The 25,659-nt window shown below is 49.1% G+C and overlaps 2 protein-coding genes across 4 annotated transcripts in view; one reads left to right on the top strand and one right to left on the bottom strand.

Moving 5' to 3' along the window:
- Positions 1 to 2,852: 2,852 nt before the first annotated feature.
- Positions 2,853 to 6,834, top strand: CD40LG (CD40 ligand; the record flags this gene model as incomplete). Its single annotated transcript, XM_079541905.1, has 6 exons — positions 2,853 to 3,008; positions 4,096 to 4,233; positions 5,033 to 5,078; positions 5,322 to 5,369; positions 5,558 to 5,620; positions 6,467 to 6,834. 6 exons carry the CDS (start codon positions 2,853 to 2,855, stop codon positions 6,832 to 6,834), a joined length of 819 nt encoding a protein of 272 aa, XP_079398031.1.
- Positions 6,835 to 11,863: 5,029 nt separating this feature from the next.
- ARHGEF6 (Rac/Cdc42 guanine nucleotide exchange factor 6) overlaps positions 11,864 to 25,659 on the bottom strand; it is a gene marked incomplete at its 5' end in the record, with an annotated part of 28,707 nt that continues 14,911 nt past the window's right edge. For all 3 annotated transcript variants that reach the window (XM_079541801.1, XM_079541802.1, XM_079541803.1), the window contains 16 exons: positions 11,864 to 12,046; positions 12,343 to 12,397; positions 13,200 to 13,299; positions 14,005 to 14,094; positions 14,591 to 14,684; positions 15,659 to 15,679; positions 17,902 to 18,027; positions 18,108 to 18,241; positions 18,394 to 18,472; positions 19,223 to 19,309; positions 19,912 to 20,058; positions 21,802 to 21,861; positions 22,827 to 22,965; positions 23,730 to 23,852; positions 24,437 to 24,532; positions 25,533 to 25,627. In XM_079541801.1, the coding sequence (XP_079397927.1) occupies positions 11,906 to 12,046; positions 12,343 to 12,397; positions 13,200 to 13,299; positions 14,005 to 14,094; positions 14,591 to 14,684; positions 15,659 to 15,679; positions 17,902 to 18,027; positions 18,108 to 18,241; positions 18,394 to 18,472; positions 19,223 to 19,309; positions 19,912 to 20,058; positions 21,802 to 21,861; positions 22,827 to 22,965; positions 23,730 to 23,852; positions 24,437 to 24,532; positions 25,533 to 25,627 (1,587 nt within the window). In that variant the 3' untranslated portion in view covers positions 11,864 to 11,905. The remainder of the gene's footprint in view (positions 12,047 to 12,342; positions 12,398 to 13,199; positions 13,300 to 14,004; positions 14,095 to 14,590; positions 14,685 to 15,658; positions 15,680 to 17,901; positions 18,028 to 18,107; positions 18,242 to 18,393; positions 18,473 to 19,222; positions 19,310 to 19,911; positions 20,059 to 21,801; positions 21,862 to 22,826; positions 22,966 to 23,729; positions 23,853 to 24,436; positions 24,533 to 25,532; positions 25,628 to 25,659) is intronic.

The following is a 25,659-nucleotide window of genomic DNA, read 5'->3' as shown; positions in this document are numbered from 1 at the left end:
ACATTTTCCCATCGTCTCACCCGGGTTGGAAGAACTTCACTCGTTTGGGTGCCTGAGCAGATGGGCATGGTTATGTTCATGGGGGTTGGGGGTGAAAGAAAACCCTATTGGTTTCCCAGTGGTGGGATTGTCTCCAGGTGCAAGTGAACTTCATCTTTTCTGGGGGAATCCCACATAGGTAGGCACTGGGTCCTCCATAATCCCTCTGTGCCTCTCTGCTTGCTCCCCCAAGTTTCTACAGCAGGAAGTGGCCAACAACTTGCAGCCATGAGACAACCTGGCTCTGGCAGGAGCTAACGTGGATTTTGAGGGTTTTGAGCCCCTCATCCCACAGGTGTGGTGCAGAACAACCACAGGACCTGGTAATGGTGCCAGAGGAGATGGTTGGGGCTGGATTGCCAACACAACAAAATGTTTTCCTGAAGAAGAGCGACCAGCCTGCCCTCTTAACAAAGCACGCTGATAAATCTCTGCTGGGATCCCCACTGTCGTATTTTCCACACCGTCTTTTTCGTCAGGGCGCTAGTGATTATTGAGGCTGTGTTTCCTGGTTTTCAGAGCAAACCAGAGAGCCTCCATCAACATTTTGTGTTGGGGACCCCAAAGCGAAGCCTTTCCCTATTCTCACAGAGCTGCAGGTTTGTGCTATGAGGCTGGGATTTCTGGCATTCCCTGCACGTTTCTCTCATTTTTGTGAGATGGTGACAGGTGGCTATCCAGAAACATCTCTGAGAAGATTTCATCTGCTGAGGATGGCCAGGGCTCAGGGATTGCTGTGCAAAACCTTATTTGCTGCTCTCTGCATCACTCACTGCTGTGGTTTCACACTTTATTGACTGCCTCTGGGTCCCGACACTGGGGATTCGGGGAAAGTATTAAGTAACGACTTCTCGTGTCATTTTGTTTCTCATATGAAGACTTCCTCCAAGCATGAGTATTAAATTTGGAGGAAAGTCTGAAGTGCTTTGGAAAATGTCGCTGGTTGCCCTCTGGCTGAGGCATGGGGTGAGGACTTAAGAGCGTGCTGAAGGGCTGCTGTGGCCCCAGTGCCATGGGGTTTCCCTGGGGGCAGCTTCTTGCTGATGCAGGTGGCAGACCCTCCATGGCAGGGACAGTTCTGTCAGCTCAGAGCCCTGCCAGGGACCAGGGCTGGTATTTCCAAAGGTAATACCGACTACAGCATGAGAGGGAAGGAAAGCACTGGTCAGTAGTGCCCACAAACTGCATGGGGGCTGCAGTCCCATCCCAAACAGGCTATCCAGGAAAGTGATGGAGTCACTGTCCCTGAACATGTTCTAGAAACACAGAGATGTGGCACTGAGCGACATGGTTAAGTCAGCCTGGTGGGGGTGGGTTGATGATTGCATTTGATGACCTTAGAGGTCTTTTCTACCCTCAGTGATTCCACGATTCTATGATTCTATAATTCGGTGCTCCCCTCTGTGCAAGAAGGTGGCAGAGTCAGCATGGCAAGGGGGCACAGGACCCTGGAGATCCATCAGCCACTGAATTGCTGCCAGCAAAGACCCTCGCACTGTCACGCATTTGTGATTTGGGTTATATTTGGGTTATTTGGTTATATTTAGGAACACAGTGACCTGCCAAGGTCAAATACTGACTGGGTTGCAAAGATGTTTGTGCTTTGCTACCAGCACTTGCATTTGTAGCTAAGAACACTCTAACCACACAGGACAGGATGCGAGAGAGTGGGTAGATAGCAAAAGCGAGTGCTGGAGCCTATCCTGCTGTGCTGTGCAGCCCCATGGCGCTGGGAGCCCTCCTCTGCTGTCACTGTGGGTGAGAAGCACTGCTTAGCACCACCCGGATTCTGGCAGGATCCAGCCCTTTATTTGCTGTGTGCACATCTGATAAGAGCATTGCCTTCAGCCTGTTACTTTCAAAACAACTTTGCATGATAGTTTGATCGACCCAGCCCCCCATGCAGGCAGCCCAGCTTCATCCTCTTTGTTCTAGCATGGAGCAAAGCCAGTCTGTGGCAGAGGTCTGTGACTGGTAGCAGCGCCCAGAGTCCCCAGCAGCCCTTTCCATGCCCAGATTTGTGTTAGTGGGAGACACAGTCTGAGGATGCTTGTGCCTGTGGTTGCAGGGTGAGCAGTTCACCACGACAGTAGAAAAGCTGCTCAAAATGTGTCTTTCCAAACTGATGGCCAAGCACAAAGACCCAAAGTCTTGTTGTCCAGGAGATGAAGCCATGCCCACACTGCGGTCCCAGTGCCCACAAAGATGTCCATTTCTCCAGGAGCACCCATCCTCGTTCTACCTGGGGAGACTTCACCTCTGGAGGGCACAAAGGAAGGACAGGAACCAGCACAACTCATCTGCCTCCCCCAAGTATCACAAAATTGTCCCTCTCACAAAGGAAACAGAGTAGAAAGCCTTTCTTCCCATTTTGAGAAATGAATGAGTTCCAAAAAGCTTCCCAATGCCTGGCAGCCCCCACCACAATTCGGCAATACTGCCCACTGACTCATGGTCTACCTTGCTCTGAAGATGACTAGTCATGAGGCATTCATCCACGATAGGAAAAAACAACACTGGGGAAAACCAGGAGTGTTTCAGAGGCAGATATGAAAATTCAGAATAAGAATTGCTACCTGCTTCTGGTAGGACGGTAGGAAAAAGTATGGAAGTACACCAGAGAAGAACGTCTAAGCAACCTCTTTTTTGTTGTGGGAGATGGTGGTGAACAAACCTACCCACTACGAAGGTTTTTTTCCAGGAAGTGTAGGTTGCTGCAACCTGTATCCCTTGAGCAGCGGCTGCTCACACAACAGTTCTCATGCTACTTGCAAGCAGCTCATTTGCAGGAGCACCAGCACCGTGCCCGGAGGATGAATGAAGCCTACAGCTCTGCAGCACCCCGACCCATAAGCAGCACCTCTCCCAGCACCATGAAAATGTTTATGTGCTTCCTTGCTGTATTCATGGTGGTACAGACCATTGGGACCGTACTTTTCTGCTTATATCTTCACATGAAGATGGATAAGGTAAGTGTTGGATAAGATAAAAGTTGTCTCTGCTGGACTGCTGAAACCATTTGCCTTCAGCATGGAGAGGGCTGGTCACCCAAAGGAGGAACTTTGGGCAAGATGTTGCTGACCACTGGACTGATGCAGGAATGGGGTTTATACACCATTTTATAGGTTCTCATTTCTGCTCTAACTTGCCACTAAGAGAAGATGTACACAGATGAAGAGAGCTGTTCCTTTCGTTAACGAAGTGAGAATGGATTGACAAAGAGGAACTGCTAAGAGCAAACCTGGCAGAAGTAGGCAGTCAGGGTGAACCAGGGTGCTGTGTTAGCCTTCGGGTTCCTGGTGGTCGTGCTGGTGCTACAGCAGCACTGGGACCCTCATCAGGGGGTAAGAGAGTCCAGAAATGAAGCTTTTTGAGGTCAGGCTGGACGGGGCTCTGAGCACCTGATGGAGCTGTAGATATCCCTGTTTATTACAGGGGATATGCACTAGATGACCTTTAAAGATTCTTACTAATTCAGAAAGTTCTATGATTCTGGGATCCTTTCTGCTTTGGGAAAATAGGCAGTGGATCTTAATACTTCACCCTTTTTGGTGGAAGGTGTGTAGTATCCATAACCCTGTCCCACACGTGGGACTTCACTTAGCAAAAACAGAAAAGCTGAAAAGCTGTATTTGAAGTTGCTGTGACTGCAGCAGCGCCGCACAATGCTTAAAATCACCGATCTAAAACTGTTTCCCCCAAAGCAGAAAACATATAAACTACAGAAATGGAATAGATCTTAAACCCAGAATACAGATGCAAAGATAAGACCGGTATTAGCACCTTTTAAATGTGTTGTCTTGATCTAAATTAAGATGTAAGTGGGTGACAGCCTGGGGCGTAAGCTTCCTGGCCGAGCAAAGTGGGGCAGCTCTGGGTTGGGGCACCCAGCAGTGGATTTTGCTGGTGGATGGTGGGAGCATTTGGTGTCCCTCTCCTCCCCATGCTGAGCGAAGACCACTGACCTTCCCAAGCTGTGATTTGGAGAGGATGCCTCTTATCTGCATTCCCCAGCAGCAACTCACTGACCCTCTCTCTTCTCTCCCCCACTGGCAGATGGAAGAAGTGTTGAGTTTAAATGAAGATTACATCTTCCTGAGGAAAGTGCAGAAATGTCAGACGGAAGAAGGTCAGAAATCGACATTATTGGACTGTGGAAAAGTTCTGAAAGGCTTCCAGGACCTTCAGTGCAAGGTAGATTGCTGCTGGGTGGATACAACCCCTGCTGAAGGTGGAGGGAGACTCCTAGGCACACACAAACCGTCACCCAAAGCCTTCTTGAAATCTTGGGGCTACAGAACAAGTGCTCTTTTTTATACCTTTTTTTACATGATAATTTTACACTATTGACATCAATGAAAAATCTCATCCACTTTTCCCCCAAAGCTTGGCCAGAGCAGGTCCAACTTCAGCATGCCCAAGGCAGGAGGGGATGGAGCTTCCATCCTGGCCTGAAAAACACTGATGTTCTGCTGTCTTCCATCTCTCTCAGTTGCTGTGCAGTGGGAAGGAGGATGTTAGGAGCACTTTCAAGCTCAGCCATTAATGACAGTGCATGGCTTGGATCAGCTGGAGTGAGTCCAGCGAGGAGCAGGAGGAGGATGCCATTCAAATGCCTCCCCATGGCTTAGGAACATCACCTCCACCTACTGCAGAAGTTTCTCATGTTTGGGAGCAGAAGAACCACCTTGCAGAGCATTTTAATTACACAGCATTATTAAAATTAAAGACCTAAGAACAAAAGCTCTGCAACCCTCATGCTGCAAAGAGCAGGGCAGCCCACAGCCGTACCCAATTCTGGAAAGGTGCTGGGAGATGTGATGGCTTCTGGTACCTTCTGCTGGTAACAAACAGAACCAATTGAATTTTGTCCAGAGCATCCTTTACACACAGACTTTAATGGTGTTTGATTCATACATCTTAAAACAGTATATTATTTTTTAAAAATGTAAGGATACATATCTTCAAGTATATATTTTTGCTGTTGTTGCAGGATAGGACAGCCAGCGAGGAGTTGCCAAAATTTGAAATGCACAGAGGTGAGTGTCATGGTGCTGCTGAAGGGAGGAGAGATGAGCGGCTGCAAGGGGCAGGAGAGAGGGTCGGGTCCTTTGGTCCCCTTGGTGGAGTCTGTTGGGAGCAGCAGAGCATCTCCATGGGGTTCTGTGCATGGCAGGGGGGTTGGCACAGATGTGGACACAGTTGTCTTGCCAAGATCCTGCATTGACCAAAGTTGATGAAAACGAACTCAAAATTAAATCCTTCCCTTTTTCTCCTTGCAGGTCATGAGCACCCCCACTTGAAGAGTAGGAATGAGACATCCGTGGCAGGTAAGCAGCGGGCACATCCAGGTCGTGTCATTGCTGAGGCCAGATACTGCCTCATTCAAAGGGGAGGGGGCTTTGCAGACTGCCTCTGGGCTGGACGTGCACCATGGAGAAGCCTCAAGCTGGGAGTTCCAGGTTGTGGGGGTAGAGCAGTGCTGGGCCCCAGTAACACCAGTGTTTCCAAATTGCAGAGGAGAAGAGGCAGCCGATTGCAACGCACCTGGCAGGGGTGAAGAGCAACAGAGCAGTGCGAGGTAAGGTAGCACTTGTGGCTTTGTCCCCAGCACGGCCTTCAGCTACGTGCCATCCCATGTGGCTTACCGAGGCAAATAAGCATTTGCAGGGTCAGCCTCCCAATCTTGCAAGGACTTCTCAATCAGAGCACCTTTGATTTAATTCTGGAGTAACTGCCAGTAATCAGCAACTGCTCTTTCCATCTCTGACGCAGCAATTCACCCAGAGCTCAGTCTACCTGTGGAAAGCTCTGAATTAGATAAGATCAAAGAATCAAGATGCTCGTTGCATTTTGAAACTCCCTGTTTGAGCACCTGTTGCAACTACAAAGCAGTCCCAATCTCAATGGGCTGCCAGGAGCTCTGCGATTCGGCAGTGGGGGGCAGAGGAGATGTCTGCATGAGAGTTCATGTTCACAAGCTGCTCCAAGGACACTACTCGTGCCCCAGAAGCAATGGCAGCAGCAGGTCTGCGCTGTGGGCAGAGCTCCTGGAGCAGCACCAGATGCTCATCTTTGCACCTCCTTGGAGAAGTCTTACCTCTGCCCCAAGCACTGATCTTTATGGCCATTTCCAACCCAAGCCAGTCTATGATTCTGCGATTTCCATGTGGTTAGATGAAGGAAGCAAAGCGCTTCTCCATTCACATCAATGCAAGGCCTTGTGTCTCGCCAACAACTGCATCCCAGCTTCAGGGATGGGAATCTGTGTCCCATGGTTTGGGGATGGTGTCGTGGGATGGACAGGAACCCCCTTTTGCCCCTCTGGGGCTGGAGGCTGTGATGACAAATGTCCAAGGGGCTGCCCTGCAAAATCAGCCTCCCGAGCAAGATCTATCCCAGCTCAATAGCCATATTTTCTCCCCAGTGCTGGAGTGGAAGACGACGAGCTATGCCCCAACAAGCAGCTTGATATCCTACCATGAGGGGAAGCTGAAAGTGGAAAAAGCAGGGCTCTACTACATCTACGCACAAGTCAGCTTCTGCACCAAGGCGGCGGCTTCGGCGCCGTTCACCCTCTATATTTATTTGTACCTCCCCATGGAACAGGACCGTCTCCTGATGAAGGGACTTGACACGCACAGCACCTCCACGGCTCTCTGTGAGCTGCAGTCCATCCGGGAGGGCGGTGTCTTTGAGCTGCGGCAGGGCGACATGGTCTTCGTCAACGTGACGGACTCAACGCTAGTGAACACCAACCCCGGCAACACCTACTTTGGCATGTTCAAGCTGTAGAGAGGAGGGGCCCAGCCCGACTCCGTTGAGCCAAGGGGCTTTCCCTGTTTCCCGTATTTATGTTCCTCTGCCTCTTTGTTGTTCTTGTTTCTTATATTGTATATTTTGTTATTTATTGATGAGGGCCAACGGGCCCTGAGAACAGGAAAGGAAAAAAGTTTGAAGCTGTTGTTGTCTGCACTTTTCTTTTTTCTTTCATTGGTAGCATTGCATGTCTGGTCCACCATGCCCTGCTCTGCTGGCCCAATTATGCCCCATAATTTAGCAAACTCTACCAATGCTCTTTCCTTCCTAACACCGTAGGACGGCTCAGGGTGCTCCATCCATGCTAAGTTCGTGCATATCTCCTGTACCCATCTGCTTACAGAACATCAACGGAAAAAAAAACGTTAAAAGGCTGAAGAACTTCTCCTCTAAAGGAATCGATCAGCCAGGCCCTGTCCCTGCGTGTTGGCTGTTGGTGATACATTATTGCCACCCTGATTGTATTATGCTGAGAACTCCTTTTTTCCACTCATAACTGCCTACAGGACTCAGCCTTCTTGCTCAACATGGCCAAGTTTGCGCTGGTTGAAATTCAACCATCATCAAAAACACTGTTGATGGCTGTGGGTGGCTGCTGCTTTCAACCCAGAGCTCCGGTAAGGCACTGGTGTTGCTCTGCTTTTGGTGAATCAAATTTGCCCAAGAGAATGCTGTCATACCAGATAGAGAGACCCTGTGGAAGGGGCTTTTGCCACTGTTGTCAGGTTTGGACATGCTGCCTCTCTCTAGCTGTCCTCAATGGGAGCAGGACCAGGAAAGCACTGAGGTGGCAGGAGCACAAGGTGATGCACAGAGATTGGGAACGCTCCTGGAGGCAACAAGTCTGCAAGTGGAGGAGATTTCAGATCTGGGTGCTTCCTAGGGTTTGCATGGCATCATGAGGCTGTGGGCCTGGTCCTGCTGTGGCGCTCGAGTGCAGGTGCTGCCAGGTTGGACATATCAGTGGTGGGTGCCCATTGCTGCCTCCACGGAGTCAGAGAGCAGGATTGTTCTGCCTGCTTGGTTTTTTCATAATTTAATTTGCAGTTTTGTGGCTGTTCTCCAAAGCCGCATAACTTTGTCTGAGAACGGAGCGTTCTTGTACCATGCCATGTATAAAAACTATTTATTTAACTTGAGCTAAAACTGCCTCATATTTATGGACAGAGGGACTAGCCCAAAGTGCATGGGAAACTGCACAGTGTGAAGGAGCTGCATGTGGCTGTGGTTGTGTTTTGCAATGCATTTTGACATTTGGGGTCCCCGTTCCTGAGTGTATCTGAAGCATCGTGCAGGCTGCAGAGCATCGCCGAGCCATGCACCCCACAGCACCTGCTGCAATGGGGCTTTGCACAACATTGTGCCCCGTGGATGGGGGTTTTGTCTGCTTTGAATGCTGCAAACCCTTCCTAGTGTGACCTCTTGTTGTCCTACACAGAGTTTGGGGATCAACAGGGCATCAGGACAGTGCAACGGACACAGTGGGGACAGCTGGCCCCAAACACATTGGGACACAGTGAAGATGCAGGGCAGGGCTGGCTGCGTTTCCAAGCAAGGGCAGGAGAGCAGGAGGGCAGCATGAGGTGCAGCTGGAGGGGCTCATTTAGGGGATTTATAGCACCTGGCTGGAAGAGGTCTTTTGTTTTTGCCTGGGTGATGCAAGGTTCTCCTTCCTGCTTTGCAGCAGGTGGATGGGATGGTGTGGTGCACAAGGTCAGAGCCTGTAAGGATCTGGGTGGGGAGGGTAGCGCCCTCAGGAATAGAGGTGCTGCTGGGCTGGAAAGCTGTTAAATGCTCCCTCTTCCTTCCAGCGAGTCTCCTAGCCTCGCACCGCTGCCTTTCCTGGGGCTCTTGTTTCTTGCCTCTGTTTCTTCACTTGCCAAAAATAGCCTGTGGGATGCTGATGAGAGGCTGCACGTGGGAGGAGAGGCGATGCGTGTGTCACCATCCAGCTGTCTGGCTCAGCCCATGGCCTTTTCCTGGGCTGCTTTGTTCTCCTCCCCTCCGTGGTGCTGCAGCTTTCCTCTCCCCGTGGAAAGTTTGAAGGTTATCAATACTCTGATTTTTCCCTCACTGCAGGGCCCCGCTGTCACTTATTGGGCTGTGGAATTTACGGTTTCTAAGCTGATTTTTCTCCTTCCTGAGCGAAGAAGTGAAAAGGGGCCAAGGGGAAGATGAATACATTTTGGTGGCAGCTGCCCTGGCACGTGGCACCAAATGGGCACCTCTCAGGCTGCCCCAGCCTCTCTGGGGGTCTAACTGCACACATTAAGCTGCTTTTTGGGTCTGTTCTCACACTGGTGGTTTTTGATGTCCAGCTCTGTTGCCTGGAGGATGCTAGTGCTGCCTGTGTTATTTTGCTTGTGCAAAGGGACCTGGTGTAAGAGAAGGGGATAAATGGGGTCCATGTTCAGTAGAGAGTGGGGGGCTCTGGTTAAGACCTGGATTTGGCCCCATGGGGACGTGGGAAGGCAGGTGCTCCCTCCAAAATGAGCTGAGGGTTGCTTTGTGTTTGCTCTCTGGACCATTTGATGCTCAAGGACTCTCAGGTCTGGATGTAGCACTGCTCTGGCTCTGCAGTTTCCTGAAGTACCACTGAGTGTCCCACCAAAGAGTTAAAGATACCAGGGTGCAAGAGAGGACTTGTCCAAGCAGTAGACCAAAGGAAATCCTGTCACCACACCTAATCCCCAGAAAAAAAAAAAGATAAAGCAGTAACAAAAAAAAAAAAAAAGAAGAAAAAAAAAGAAAAAAAAATTAAAACAGGCAGGAAGTGGCTTATCTACAGCAACCAAGTGGCACGATGGAGAAGAGCTTCTCTCCATAAAGCATTCCTGACAACAGGACACAACTGGGGCTCAGGGGATGGAAACACATCTCCCTGCCCCAGCACCAATGGGAACAACCCCTAAATGCCATGGTGACCATCCACATCAGCATTTCCCTAGCGTCTAGTGTGTCAGAGTGCAGAACGCAGCATTTCAGTCCCTTTTCTCCGAAATAAGAGATGCCCATAGCAAGTGCTGCTGTACTTGCTGAGTGCTCAGCAGGTTCTCGTGCTGCACCAACTTGCTTCCCTGGGTGCAGCCCCAGAGAGAGGGGAGATGGACACAAAGGGCTAAGAAGCAATTTTTATCCTTTATTTGTTGAAAATGTCAATTAAAAAACTGTCCAAAATAAAAACATGTTAGAAAAGTTGAACTTGCACAAGTAGTTACAGTAAATAAACCTACGTGACAAAGATAAAGTGGAAGGCAGCTGACACAACATCCATCTAAAGACAGACTCACTGGAACCTATTTACAAAGCACTGTAAACAAAGTAAATATGGAAACATTGCTGTCCATCCGGCATGGCTTCTTTTCCTTTTTATTTTATTTTTTTGGCTTCTAGCTCTTAACAAACGCCTGATCCAACCCATCCCAGTGCACCCTCCGTCACCTTACATCTTACAAACATGCATATATACACAGCACGGGTTTCAACTAAACTGTGGGCAGTGGGGAAACATTCCTACCCTCTCCTAGGTGTACAAATGGCCCTTGGTTTTCCTCCTTGTGCTGACTGCATGGTGTGAGCCCCAGCCCAGCCCAGCCCACCTTTGGCCATGATGATGCTGGGGCAGACAGCGGTGCAGCCAAGCCCCAGCATATGCAGGAAGGTGGTTATGCTGGGAAATGGCTTACCAGCACAGCAGGGTCCAGCTCTCCCTTAAGACTCTTTGCTATGTTCTGTCTGAATAGTAATTGCAAGGAGAGAACTGTAATTATTGCCTCTGTTATATCCTTCATGACCGACGTAGGACTGTAAGGAGCTGCAGTGTGTCTGCATGCACAGGGACCGTGCTGCCATGTGATACACTGAAGGCTTATAATTAACAGGAGGTTAATTGTAAATGTTGCTAAGGAAGGAAGGAAAACATCAGTGATAAACTAGGGTGTAACACCAAATAAAGTGAAGATAACTGGATACATATGCATGTTGTCCGTGTGCTGTGTTCAAGGAGCTATGCAGGGATCTGGGAGGTGCTGCATGTCCTTGCCCCAGGAGCATTCCAGCTCTTGTCAAAGACTAAATATAAATACCTTTCCTATCCCAAAAGTTCCTTTTTTCCTATAAGAAAAGCCCCTTTGGGGCAATGGGGGAGAAGCGGCCATCCTGGCCTTCAGGCAGGAGCCTAATGTGGGCAGAAGGGAGCAGGGGACGAGCATATCTGGGGGGTGTTTTTGCTGTCAAGCAGTGTTTGCATTTCATATGGAGAAAAGCATATCCTGCGAGGGGAAGCACAGCAAAACTATAAACTCATATAATATGTGGACACTCCAAGTGAAAAGAAAGCAGGGGGTAAGAGTTCCTGGTCATGCTTAAGAAAAGGGGCCGGGGGCATTACCTGTTGTGCTAACAGCGAGCTCTTAGGAGGCAGTACTGTGCAACACACCTTCCCGTGTGCTCTGACAGGTGCTCCAGGTTTGACTTCCCCAAGGAATTAAAACGCCTTTGTGTTAATTGCATGTTTTAATCAGTATTGAGGCCACGCAGGAACTGCAGTATTGCTGGGCTGTAGTTCACTACAGTCAATAAATGGGGAAGAAGAAGGTGGATGGGAATATCTTCCCCAGTCGTGATTATCTGAAAAAAGGAGCACGGTGCTTTTTGGTTTCTGCTCATTGCCATCTCAATAATGTTTTCATTCAATAAATAGGTACTGGTGCTTTTGAAGAGAATGAAAGCATCAAGAAGTGATGGGAAACTGCTGCCAGACCCTCTGTGAGCGGCAGTCACTGGCACAGGCTGGGTTTGCTCCAATGAGGTATCAGCTGCTGCAGATGGATTGTGAATCACGGACCGCTCACTGATGCTTGAGTTGTGATAGACTGCTTGTTTGTTTGATTTCCTTATTGGATGGAAGAAAAACTATTTTTTTTTCTTTTTTTTTGGTAACAAAATTCCCCGGACCAACAAAATGAGGAGGAAGAAGAGGCAAAGGATCCAGTTCTGCTTCCCAAAATATACCTGAGGTCACACTGCCAGCAGCTTCTCCTCGAGCTCAGGCAATCAGCGATGATTTGCGTCCCGTCTCCTCCCTGCTGCACTCATCTGTCTGCTTCAGCAGCCGCCGCACCAGCTTCTCCAGATCCTTCCGGGACTTCAGCTCTTCCTCCAAACATTGCTTCATCCTTTTGTTCTCCTACGAAGCGGAAAAATAAAGGAAGAATGGGGTGGTTAACACCCATGTGCTCCACAAACCAAGGTGCCAAGGTGCCAGGAGCATGTGGCACGTGTGACAAAGTGCCAGGGTCACTGCCCGTCTGGGAGTTGAACCACATGGGCTATTGGGGGTCTGATTTGTTCAAGCAGACCCTCAACACTGGCAGAAGGGCATGGAAGCAGCAGTGTGTCTGCAGCTACAGGGTGGGACCGGGTGAGATTTCTCCCAGACATCGCCCGGCCAACTCAGAGCACAAACAGAACCCCTGCAATTACCTGTTTCAGTTCCTTCACTTCGTCTTTCAGTGCATAAACTGTGTCAACAAGGCTCCTGCAAAAAGAAAAAATGCAAGAAAACAGAAATCAAACGAAAACATGAGCGGAAGTGCAGTAAAACAGCAACAGCATTGGGAGCTTGGCGACTGAGGCAATGGTGCTTCCATCTCCTGTTTCCCTCTTTTCTTTGTATTTTCTTTTTCTCCATTACAAGCATTGCATGGCCAAAGGCACTGCTGCCACTAAGGTCACTCAGGAGCAAAAATTCACATCTCTTTTCTCAAAACTTAAAAAAAAAAACAACCAACAAACCAAACCAACCCTGCTTTGCTGTCTTGAAGTTATCAACAAGGTCTGCGGTTTGGCTTCCTTGTTTATGCTACTGCAAAAAATAATAACAATGATTTTTAAACTGAAGTGTATCTTGCAGAGCAGCCTCAAATCCTTCAGGCTGTGATGCAAAAAGTAAACCTAGGAAGAATGCACTGCCTGGGTGAGAGGAGGGGGCCAACACCACCACCCCAATACTGAAGCTATGGAGCAGCCTGGGAGCACTCGGGCAGCACTTCAAGGGGCAGCAGCAGACCACAGTGTCTGCAGTTGGAAAAGAAAAACAAACAACAAAGCCACTTGTTTGGCTCTGTCCTCCCTGACCCAGTTCACTACACCCAGAGGAGCCCTGGGACTCCATATGTTGGCTCTCAGGACCTGTGCGTGGGCTCCCAGAGGGACGCAGCCATCTCTGAGCTGCTGAGAATGCAGCTCTGTACTTAAAAAGGGAGAAAATAGCCACTGGAACAGCCTGGTGCTCTGGGGACAAGGCAGCAGCTTGGCCAGGGGTCTGCAGCCTCACTTACTTTTCCTCCGTGACAGTCTGACCATTGCTCCTCGTTTCCTCAATGATGATTTTCTCCTCCTCGGGAAGAAGGACTTGGGGGATGGAGTCCTTACGGGAGCCTGCATGCAAGAAGTGCTCATCAGGAAGAAAAAGGAAGACTTTTCCTGGAGCTCACAGCAGAGGCTGGGAGGGCAAAGCAGGGGCTGGGTGTGCTGCTGAGCCAGAGCAGTGAGGGGCAGCTTCCAGGAGCACTCGGAGCACTCAAAGCTCCATCATTACTTATAAATGAAATGCCTCGGTGAGGGTCAGGAGCTCTCTGAAGAACACAGTCTCCCTTTCACAAACATGCCATTATTTGATAGTTCAGTGATTTAATTTGACATCTTACCAGCAGTGATAAATAGTTTTATTTCCAGAGTTGAAGATGGTAGATAGGTTCTTATGAAGCAGCTCGTTCTTAAATACGCAGCTGATGGAGAGATAATATTCATGCTTCCTTTCTAAAGCTACATGCAACCTGAGATTAGCATCAGGTTTTCAGTGCTGACAGCCACAGGCACTGACTAGGTTGTTTAATTCCTAACAAGTGCTGGTGAAGTAGCTGTGTCTCATCTGCCCTCCTATCTGCTCATTCTCTGTGTTTAGAAGAAAAACAATGGCAACTAAACCACTGAGTAGATGAAGCTCCCTTATCTCAAAGATTGAACACCACACAGTTTCCTAACATGAGCCTCACTGCTCACTGATGTAACAAGCTGTTTTTTCCCAGAGGGTTATCAGTGTCACAGGCAGAAGGAGCATTCAAGAACCTGCTGTGTGCCCACCTGAGCTGAGTGCCTGCTGGAAGCCCGCCCCGGTGCAGTACGCCTCGATCACCTTCAGGATCTGAGCATCTTCCTCCAGTGCAGCAGTACCTGGAACACAGCACAGACATCAGCTGCTGCAAAAGCCAAGCTCTCTGCGTTCATCTCTCCCAGCCTTTGGGCAAGAGAGTGTTGTTTTCCTTGACTGACAGCCTTGGGACTTTCCCTAATTCCTTCCTGAGCTCCTTCACATTTTCTGGTCTTTGCAACATCCTGTGACATTGAGCACCATGACTAAGTGGTGTGAAGGCACACTTCTCGCTGCCTGGCAGAACTCGGGGCCAGCACAGTGTCTCACTACTTTCAAGCAGCTCCTTGGCTTTGTGGCCACAACAAACCACAGCCATATGGTCTCGTGGTGGGAATCACACACTGAGGGCCATGGTGCTGCCTGGAGCCCCAGCTCAGGGTCTGCACACACCTGGAGTCCCAGCAGCACATGAGCTCACTGCTGTGCCGCATCCTGCAGGAAAAGCCCTTCTCAAGGCCCCGTGAAGACCGCTGAGCTCAAACTTCAGAAAAGAAGAGAGAAAGAATCAGCACTTACTTTTCCTAATAACAAACTCTTCATCTGATGCTTTTCTCTCAGTTTTCCTTTTTGGAAGAAACTTCTTCATGGTTTTTGGACTTTTGCTGGAGTCCTACAGGGAAACAGAGCATTGTGTTTAACCAGCACCAAAGGCAGCTCCAGCAGCAGAGCAGCTCGGGCTGAATGCAGCTATTGGCGTTCTGCACAAAGCATTACAGAACTACAAAGCAGACAATGACAGCACTGGGGGAAATGGTGTTTTTTGCTTTTCCCATGTACAGTTCTGTGTCCACCGCTCCCTCTCACAGAGGTGGGAATTCATAGAATCATTCAGGTTGGAAAAGACCACTAAGATCCCCAAGGCCAGCGCCAACCCTCCCCACCATGCCCATCACCACGTCCCTCAGTGCCACATCCCCATGGTTCAGGAGCACCTCCAGGGGCAGCAACCCCATCACCTCGCTGAGTAGAAATGTTTCCTAATTGCACCTGCAGGTCTGGGACAGGACACGCTCCTTTAGCAGATATCCCTCAGCTAACAGCCTTTGGCCAAAGAACTCAGCCACATTCACAGCACTTTGGGTTTGCTTATCAGTAATGTGGCCTCTGTCAGAAAACTTTACACAGTTAGATTTCTAACTTGACACAGTTAGATTTCTAATTAAAAAAATAGCAAATGACATTGCTTCTCAATGCACAGCATTTGCTTGAGAGTACAAATACCCCCCCAACATACACAGAGAACAAACAAACACACACACAGTTAGTGTTTGCTATGGCTTCACAAGGAAGGAACACAAGCTCTTTGTCTCCTTCACTGAGTTACATGTCTTCCTGATTAGGAATTAGTATATTAATAGGTTACATGCAATTCCAATTTTAAGGAATGATGAGGCATGCCAGGAATTTTTAGTACCAGGGTCCTAAATCCTTCTTGAGAGATCTCTCAGCATTTGCCAATTGCCACTGACTCTCGTGTTATGTTATGGATACAGCCAGGCAAAACGAGGGTTGCAAGCACAAGAAGCATGAACAGCACCAAGCAGTCTTTGCCACAACAAGCCAAAGAGATGTATCTACCCTTACCTTCAAAATATAAGACATCCTCTACAATGAATATGCAAAGAAAGAGAAGATGAGTGTGAGAGACTGATGATTTTACTGACCGAGTCCTTTAAATCCACAATTCTAAAACACATTTAAATGTTAGTGTTGTGATTAATTCGTCACACCCTCCACACTGCTTCTGCTATCAGCATGCAAAGGAGAATGGCGTCATGCAAAACTGAAAAAGTTACATGGGAAACGCATGGGAAGCGGGCATTAATCCACTCTGAACACATCCAAATAGAGAGCATGCTTCCTGGGTTAATGGGAGGTTTCAGTAGATGTTGCTTGTTTAAGAGAACGGTGCTTAAAACGGGCTGACATCCATAGGACTGGTGTGTGGGGATGAAGGGATGCAGTGCTCTGCCCGACCTATGGCAAAGCCCAGGGCTGTGGCTTCTCAGAGGGCACTGCATGGCTCTCCTGCTGCTCCGACCAGCAGAAGTTACAAATCCCAGTGCTAAAAAAACCCTTCACCTAATGCTACTGACAAAAAAAGAAATGGAAATCACCTGTAAACCTTTCTCAGTTTGCTAACTAACCTGAATCCGGGCACACCGCTTTACCCACAGCACCTGCTCTGTCATTGCAAATGATTACTGGAAACAGAACAGGAAAAATGACCCAATTTCAATGGAAATAACAGCAGTGCTGTGCGGTACGCAAGCAGGTTCTGGGGTTTCCTGAACACAGCTAGGTATGAGGAAATGCACAAGACTGTGCCATCCCATCCTACACCATCAGAAGCCAATTAAAGTAACAATGGATGTCTGAAAATCTCTCATCTTTTAATCAAACTCCCCCACGCTCTTCCCTGCAAGAGACACTTGAAATGGTTCTATTTGTTCATTATAGAAGCAAGGAGACTTGTGCTGAGCTGTTAGCATCGCTCATTTTGTGCTGCAGCATAATCTGGGGTCAACAACTGCAATTGCCACTGCAGGGCCATGGGCTGCATGCCCAGGGCTATCACATGGAAGTGGTAGAGAAGCTCTCAGCTATCAGAGGGCTCTGCATCACTGCCTGCCAATGAAGGCTCATGAAGGCTGGGGGTGCTGTGATACCGCTGCTCCCACCCACATTACAGTTTTGGGCCTTCCAAGTGCTGTGTGCAGCCCCTCGGGGCTCCCTGCCTCCCGCACCACCCCTCACCTCCTTTACACCGATGGTGTAACAGAATCCACGGCAGGGAATGAGTGAGAAATTGCAAAGGAGACTGCGGTACCAACGAAATCACTCAATCTGTGGTTTTGGCCTCTATTATAAATAAATCTCACTCTTGTACTTTCACACAGAAAAAAATTCTTCTCTAACTAAAGCCTCTCCCTAGATTTTAGTGCACAGTGAAAGCACAAGGCTGTTTAGTCTACATTAAGGATTTGCAACATGCAAAGCTTAAGGGTGGTTTCCCACCTGTTCATTTGGTTTCGGATTAATTTAATTCCCAAAGTGAAACGCATTGTTTTGTGAATTTTAAGAAATGTATCAAAACACATTGAAGCTACCTAAAAATCTCTGCCTGGTACAACAGCCCCACAGCCCTCTGGCTGTTGCCCCTGAGAACTGGGGGGGCTGAGCTGGCCATGAGCCCTGTACCCACCCCATCTCTATCCCCCTGGGAGCCCAGGCAATGATGCTCCCATGCTGCTGCTGTACCCAGAAAGGCCGGTGAGTCAGAACCGGAGTGCTCAGTCAGTAAGAGGAACGTTGCTGTGTTACTGGTGAGTAATCCCAAAAGTTTAACGCAAGGTAGGGAAGGACGGTGCTGCAGTTGCAGTGGGGGGTGAGAATGGGAGCGGGGGTTTATTTTGGGTTTCCCCACGCCGCCTCCTACCCCAGGCTGGGGGTTGTTGTGGGGGATGCTACATATCCCAGTGGGTGACGGGTGCGTGAATACGGAATCAAACATCATGGCTGCTGCACTGCCCTGCTCTAGCCACCAAAACAAAGATATAAATCATACGAAACACCAGGCCTGTCTCTCCATCCCTCAGTGCAGCTGTGGGCTTGATACCAGGGATGGGGCTGATCCTGCAAACGCACACGCTCATGCTTCACTTGCAGCTCAAAGCCAGCTGCAGCAACCAGCATGCATCACTCATTTGCACAGCATTTTCTCTCAGTATCCCTGTTGTCTAAAGGAGCAGCAAAGCTTCTCTGGGGTAAGATGCCTGAACACAAGTGCTATGGAATCACGGTGCTCACCATGCACACAGCATTACCTCTTTGTAACTCAGCGCTGCCGACGGTCGGAGGGGAGGAGCGGGACGGAGGCAGCTCAAGCTCCAGGGTTTGAGGATTTTGGGGGGCTCCAGGGGACCACGGATCTGTCCAGTGGAGCCAAATGTCTGAGAAAATGAATGAGAAAAAGCTCAGCCAGCATTGAGGAACAGTGGGCAGCAGGCAGGCTGGGAGAAGGCTCGCTTACCGAATGGGCGCTCCAGGACTGCGTTTTGGACACGGTGTTGCACGTCCCTTTGGTCAGCCTCTGCAAGTGCTCAAGCCACTCGTGCAAGTCCTGGCTGGTGCTGCAGGACACGGTGATGCGTTCCATCATGTTCCCTGCAGCAGTGGGTCAAACAACTGGCTTTAGCTGGGTTAGCATAGGGAGATGCCCAGAACTTGGACAGCACGCAGTACAAGAGCAAAGAGGAGAAGAAGGACTGGCACTGATGGCAGCTGCAGAGGCAGCCAGACAGAGGCCACACACTGACCTGCAATTTCAAACACGTGCTCATTCCCTTCAGCATCTTCCAGCTTTGTCAGTGTCATTCCTGTTAAAGGCAGCCTTCCCTAAGAGAAATGAGCAGGAATCAGTGTCTGCGACTGCCTCCTGTGTAGGCATTGTTCTGCTCCTTTCTGCTGATTCCTTTCCTTGGGAATTGCCATTAGAAACTAATATGTGAAGGCCTCAGACTGCAGGAAGAGGTGCCTCTGATGTATGGATCTAGATTTCCCTGCACAAGTAGGTTAAACCACTGAGCAGAGGCTCCCATGACAGCTGAGTCATCCCCAGCTCACCTGCCACTCTTTCTACTCACCCTTTTTACACAGAAGCCAGGACTACCAACTTCCCCTGGTCCTTCTGAACACCCTCCGTGAGCTTCTGCTTTGTGTGATGCGCTGCCCGTTCACCTCCCTCCCACTGCTGGGTGACATCTCAAAACTCAGCCAAATCCTTCCCAAACCTTCAACGTCTGCCTCATCACCTTCACATATGACTGTGAGATATCGTCCACTGACAGACAGTTTGTATAGGGAAAAACCCCACAGCGAGCTCAGGACACCCAACACACACTAAATGCTTGAGAACAGCACGCAGGACAGGCACGGTGTGGTTTTGTGTTCTCATTTTGCAGCACTCACACTTCCCAAATGCTGCCTAACCTGCTGGCAGCACAGAGGTGCTCACAGTGTGTTCTGGCACACGTGGCCCTGCTTCCCAGCCCATTTACATCACAACAGAGATTTGAATTTGATAAAGAGATATCTGATATCCTTTCCACACCTGATGCCTTGCAGCTTCAAATCAAGCGTGCCTACCTGATAGATGAACCCGCTCATCCGCGGGCTTGCAGATAGCATGAGCAAAACATTGGAAAACAACAAGAAATATCGCTCTTCTTTCTCCTGCCAGGACAAGAATGGAGGTTAGGCCAGTCTGAAGCACTTCCCTGCAGCAAACCAAACCTGCTTGCAGTCTGAGAAGGACCAACCCCAAACCACTCATTTTAGCTTTTTTTTTTTTTTTACAGCATCTTATTTCTGCATTGGCTTTTCTGAGCAAACAGTTCCATCCACATCCTGCTGATTTTGAAGATATTACCAATTTCCCCTCTCCATCAGAACACCAAGACCTCATGTCCACAGCACTTCACATCCCAAACAGAACTCAGGGACTGGACTCTGCAGGGCTTTGTATAACAGGTCATAGGGAAGCAACCAAGTTGATGCTAACAGGCAGCATCCCACCGAGAAGACAACAAACACACAGTATTAACGGGTCTAACACTACTGGTGGGTGCCTGCTGAAAGCACAGGTGTGACACTTGGGCACTTTGCCTGTTGCAAAATGCATGCAGGACGTGGCAACAGGTGACATTAATACGTGCCATAAAGGCACCCTCATCTCTCACTGCTCAGAGTAAGTCATGGGGGAAAAAGAGGGAAAGTCATGCACCGTGTTAATAGAGCATCAGGGCATGATGTGTTCATGCAGGAGATGCACTCACCTCGCTGCTCCCGCTCTGCACCATGACCTGGGACATGTAAATGATGTTTCCCATTGTTTTTATGTCCTCTCCTTCCCAGCGCTGGATGGATTCGGAAAGGATCTGCAGCTCAAGTTGTTTCCTCTTCCTCAGCTCCTGGCACTGTGACTGCAAATCACCATGGAGCACTCTGTTAGCAAGGGCCAGCACAACCCCAAACCATCCCAACAAAGATGGCTTCACCCATCAGCCATGCTGGGCTCAGCACTCAGGGGATCGCACTGCACCGAAGGGCCACCAGTTCTACTGCTTTACCACAAAAGGAACCCAGAATGATGACAAAAACCCAGCAAAGGTCAATACTATCACTCATGAAAAATAGTTGCCATCTTGTAGAAGCATCGCTGCTTCAGCTGTACTTCACAAATCTTGTCAAAAATTACACCACGCTGATTTATGGTGTAACTAATACGTTAAAATGTCAAACAAATTGCAAATTGCACTGAGCAAATTTTCTTTCCAAACCAGCCCTACCTCTGAGAGTACAGGGTCACATTTTCCAAACCAAGCGAGCCACACAGCTAAATGTTTCTCATTTTGCTGGTGCTCAGAGAGGTTCGTTCCATTTTGCTGAAGCTGCAAAAAGAGTTATCCCTGCAGTGGTGCACAGCCCCCAGAAATCGGATGTGCAGATATTCTCTTATCAGAATCTGCATCAAGAATTTGGCAAAGCATTTCAGCAGCGCAGTGGAGCAGCACAGAAGGAAACTTTAGGAGCTGCACAAGGCTGCTGCGATGCTTATAGATGCTCACAAATTCTTACAAGTGCACAGCAGTCCCTCACAGACTAAGCAGAGGCAGCACACAGCAGGGCTCTGCAGTCCCTGCTTTCACCTCTCTGACCCCAGACACTGTGGGACCATGAGAAGCATCCCTGCCCATCAAACCTCAAACCCACACCGAACCCCTCTAGTCCTGCCATCATTACATTGCGTTGCTCAGTGCACAATTCAAGTAAAACCGTCTATCACTTATGGGCATTTGTCACGTATGGGCATTCCTAAAGATTTATGACACATTATGATTTCACAGAATCATTCCCCTTCTAGAATAAATGGAACGGGAGTTGAGTTTCTAAGTAAATGTAACATGATCACCCTTTCCTGTTTTCTATGAACTTTCTCCTCCCCATCTTTTATCTGCACTGCTAAGCAATGAAACCTGCATCTGCCATGCTAAGGAAGGAAGTTGGACCACATCTGGAGTGGTTATAGTGAAAGGTATTTAGTGACTACAAAGAGAGACGATAGCTTTTATAATAACTGAAAAAAGCTTTGCTAGATGAAACCTTTGTGCATGTGGATGGCTTTCACTCCTCTTTTTCGTTTCATTGTACCAAGACTTTGAGGGGAGTAGGTAGCACAGAACACAGAAACAGCACTGGTACGTGCCTGTGACTCATCATTTTGCTGCCATTTGTCCGTTCCTCACTGATGGCCACAACACCAGGAGCCACATACACATGCGTCTCCGCCAGGGATGCCCATGGGGCACATCTCAACCAACAGCATCAGGTGGCACATGATGAAGGTGCAAAGCAAAAGGAGATGAAAGGGCCCCAGCACTGCCCACACACAGCTCTGCAGCAGCACTCAGAGCTGGAGATCTCTGATGCTGTGAGCCAGCACACAACTGCTGAAAGACGCGACCAAAGGGGCACACGATGCTTGCAACCTGAAATTAAGAATCTTTATCAACCATCTTTTCCATCCCAAAAGACCTTTTTTTGTTGTTTTCTTTTCTCTCTCTCTCTTTTTTTTTTTAAATGAGGAGACAAATGTCAGGCTTGACTCATTCTTCATGAAATGCACCCGTGAAATGGAGTGCTCTATTTTAAGAATCGCCACCTACCACAAGAGACTTGAAGGATGTGATGGCTTTCAGGACGTCTTCATGATCTGCATGCGCCTCCTAGTGAAGGGAGAGAAAAATCCCTGAGCCACGAGCAGCCACAGCCCTGCACCATATGTGCCCCATGGCCCCAGCAAACCCAGAGGCAGCCCAAATCCCCCAAGTACCCCCACAGACTAACTTAATGAACATAAGGCAGACAGAGTAAGAGGAGAAAAAATCGATTCAAACACGTAGGGTGGATTTCTGGTCTCAGATTTATAAAGGAAACTTCTATTTGCATTCCACTGCACCATCAAGCGTGTGATTTCTCCCATGCAAGGGAATTGCCATCATCAAGCCCTGGTTTAAGACACATCTTGGGCCAGAGAGGGGGAAGCAGGATGCTGCCTCTTATCTCTGGCTGCTGCTGCATGCTGGTATGCTCCCAGCACCCTGGGCATTCAGGGCCCTACATAGTAAGGTCTTCATCATCTAGAACTCAAGCCAAGCAAATCATAAGTTAACCAGGGTGTGATGGAGCCCCTCTGAGCCCAGGACAAGAGCTGCCCTGAACAGACCTGTCCCACCTCCAGCTGTGCAGAAGAGTACAGGGAACACTGTGGTACACATCCACGCTGCATACATCCACACTTCTCCCAGGGCATCACAACTTAAATCCTACTGACTCATGCAATAAAACCTCCACTCCCACAGTTTAGAAGCTAGGAGAAATAAATGACGTCTGTGTCCCCGAATCCACTGTCGACCCCCCACAGCACCCTGCCAAGAGCACGCAGCTCCCTGCCAGGCTCAGCTCTTCCCTGCCAGCTACGTGGGGGACCTCTCCCATCATAGCGCAGGGTCTCCCAGGCACAGATGCGGATTTGAACAATCATGGCTAGAAGTCTGCTGAGTAATTATCTGCTAATTAACACTGGAAGAGGAAAAAGCCAAACCATTTTAAAGCAGCCTATTGGGTCTGCTTTCCTCTTGCCCTGGCACCCAGGGGCACAGCCTGCCTGGTGGTCCTGCATCCCACCTACCTCCATGTGCCTCTCCAGCTCCTGCAGAAGCGTCACGTATTTGTCCAGCCTCAGGAAAGGTTTGCTGAGACTCGTGGTTAAGATGAGAATGCCTGGGTTGGCCGCACCCTGGCTCTCCATGAACTTCTCCAGCTCATCACTATAAATAGAAGCAACAACAAGAAGCAGGGCTGTGTTTTGCTGCCTCGCACGCTCTCCCGATGGCTCCCAGAGCCAGTGCTCTGCTCTCAGCTCTGCTTTCTTAAAGGCAGTCCACCCTCCCCTGCAAGGATACCCTGCAATGAAGTGGGGATGCTGCATGGGGGTGTGGGTGCTTGTGCACAGGGCTTTGCCAGGCTGAACTACATTGGATTTTTACATTACATTACAGGTAACTAACTATGTTGTGAGCTTCCATTATAGAAAGGGAGGAACTACACAGTATGACCAGGGTCTTGGTTGTGACACTGCTGCAGGGAGGACAGCTGAGCCACATCAGAGATGACACAGCTGCAGCCTTTCAGCTCAGCATGCTCTTTAGCAGAGCCTTACACACACTCAGGTGTCTGCTCAAGAGAAGGAAGGTGTTGTTACTGCAGAGCAGCCAGCCAGCTAAACAGCAGCTCAGTCATTAAAGAGGGCAACTTGGGGTGATTTAATGAATATCCTCCCTTTGCAACAATGTGCCTAAAGTATTGTGGCACAGAGGAACATCTTCCCATCTAGGTGAGCACTGCAGCCATGGGTCTGAAGTAGCACCCAGATCCTTTAGACTATAATAAGCACAAGAGATGCTATGCAAGGGCTGAGAGAGGCAAATGGAAAGCCCAGACCCCTAGCAGTTTTCCCAGCAGTAGGATCCCCTGCTGTCTCCTCACCCTGTTGGCAACACCTGGGGCAAAAGCCATGTCCTCCATCACCCACCTGTGCTGCGTGAGGACATTGACAGCAGAAGGGTGGTTCGCACAGTACGTCAGGTACAGGGAGCGGAACTGGGCCATCAGGTTCATAAAGCAGCCTCCCACACGCTGCTGGTTCTCAGGGAGCCTAAGAACATCAACACGCCGTTATTGAGCTTCTTCATCTGCACCCTGCAGCTACGACACGCTCACCTATCTGCCCAGGAGCCACCTGTATGTGGGGAGGCTGTGGGTCACTGCACAGCCGGAGCACCCACACCTCTCACTTCGAGGAGGAGGAGGAGGAAGGTACTCAGGTGGGACTGAGGTTCTGTGGTACCACTGAGCACCAGAACTCAGGACACAGGGTGACCCAGCAGATGAGATGCTGCAGCCCACTGCAGCTGGCTCCCAGAGGAAAGCACCACCTCTGAGCATTTGCTCTTTGCTCACTGGCAGCCCCCATCTTCATCCCTTCCAGATCTCATACGCTGCATGTGTCTGCACATTTGGGCTGGTGATGCTTTCACATCAAGTATTCAGCAGACACCTTAACAGTAGAAACGTCAACTTTTTTTCTCCTTCCTACCAAAGCACTACCTGCTGCCTTTCTTCAATCCTGCTATTTTCTATATTTAACAAGTGAGGAGGAGTGTCCATGAACGGGTCTTTCTATTATTTTTAGCTGCAATTTAATAGCTTAACAACCCCAGTGCAGTGGCATAAGCTTACTTTGCAACATCTTCCAAGGCTTGGTTCAGGGTTTGCTGAAATGCACTGATTTCCTCCACGTTTCCCAGCAATGATGCGATGTCCACAGCACTGAGCCTAGAAGAGTCAAATCACCAATCAGCACCAAAGCAGAGCTCTCTGCATAGCCCCATGGTGTCTGCAAGCAGCCCTTCCAAAAAGGACCAAGGATTTGTTTCCCAAGACACATCACAGGGAAACACAAAATCCATGATCCGTGAGCTACAGACCACAGACTCCTAGAGAAGATGTCTGCTGCCAAGGATTACCTTAATTGGATTTTAATCACCTAATCAAGCTAATCTTCTCACGTGCTTAGCTGTCTAATAGACACAGACAGATGGGATTTCTTCCAGGGGTGGGGAGGAAGGTGTGTGCGCAGACACAAAGACAGCTTTGTCTTCATGGACTCATACTGTGGGTCCCCTACATGGGGAGGGTCCAACAGAGCAGCCCTACAAGCAGGGATTGCTTTGTTCCTTAAGGTGGGAATTTTCCTCGCCATAAGCAGCACGTCTGCCTCTGTCACCCTGCTTCTGTCTCTCTCACTTCAGCCACTCGCTGCCTGCAGTTTGGGTAGGCTGAGAGCACAGGGAATTTCCACAGCTGGAGACAACCCAACATGAAGATTTGGGAAAGGAAGGCAAGATGTGTAAGGAGTTTAAGCAGAATGCTTCTTGCTCAGCAGCAGCTCAGGCTCAGCGAGAGGGAACCCCAATCAGAGGAACGCAATGAGGAGATGACTGGGGCTGAGAAGTCACAAGACAAATGACAAGGGAAGAAGCCATGCAAGGCACACCGCCAGGAAGCATGCACACAGCAGCTTGCAGATGGATGGGAGCAGCCAGCCCTCGACCAGACAGAAATGCCCATCTCTAACAGCTGAGCACCTGCATGACCGCTGGGGAATGGGAAAGAGCAGAAATTTGTACCAATGTTTTTGTTTTTTCTAGTTCAAAGAGGTGTGGGGCTTTACTAGAAGGGCAGTAACAATCCCTAAACATTCAAAAGCAGGAAAGTAATGAATTGTGGTTGATTTTACAGAGTTCTATCCGTCTCAGATGCCCTTATATCTTACTTATCATAAGACTGGAGGGGTCTTAAGTAAGTTCCCAGAAGTGATTGTAGTTCCTTCGCATAATCTCGTTCTGTTTCCAGAATATTTTGCAACACCTAGGGTGAGAGACAGAGCACTGAGTAGATCT

Source organism: Tetrao urogallus, assembly GCF_951394365.1.
Source record: "Tetrao urogallus genome assembly, chromosome: 13".
NCBI lineage: Eukaryota > Metazoa > Chordata > Aves > Galliformes > Phasianidae > Tetrao > Tetrao urogallus.
The sequence above is the reverse complement of the archived record's forward strand: the minus strand, read 5'-3'. Positions and strand labels throughout refer to the sequence as shown.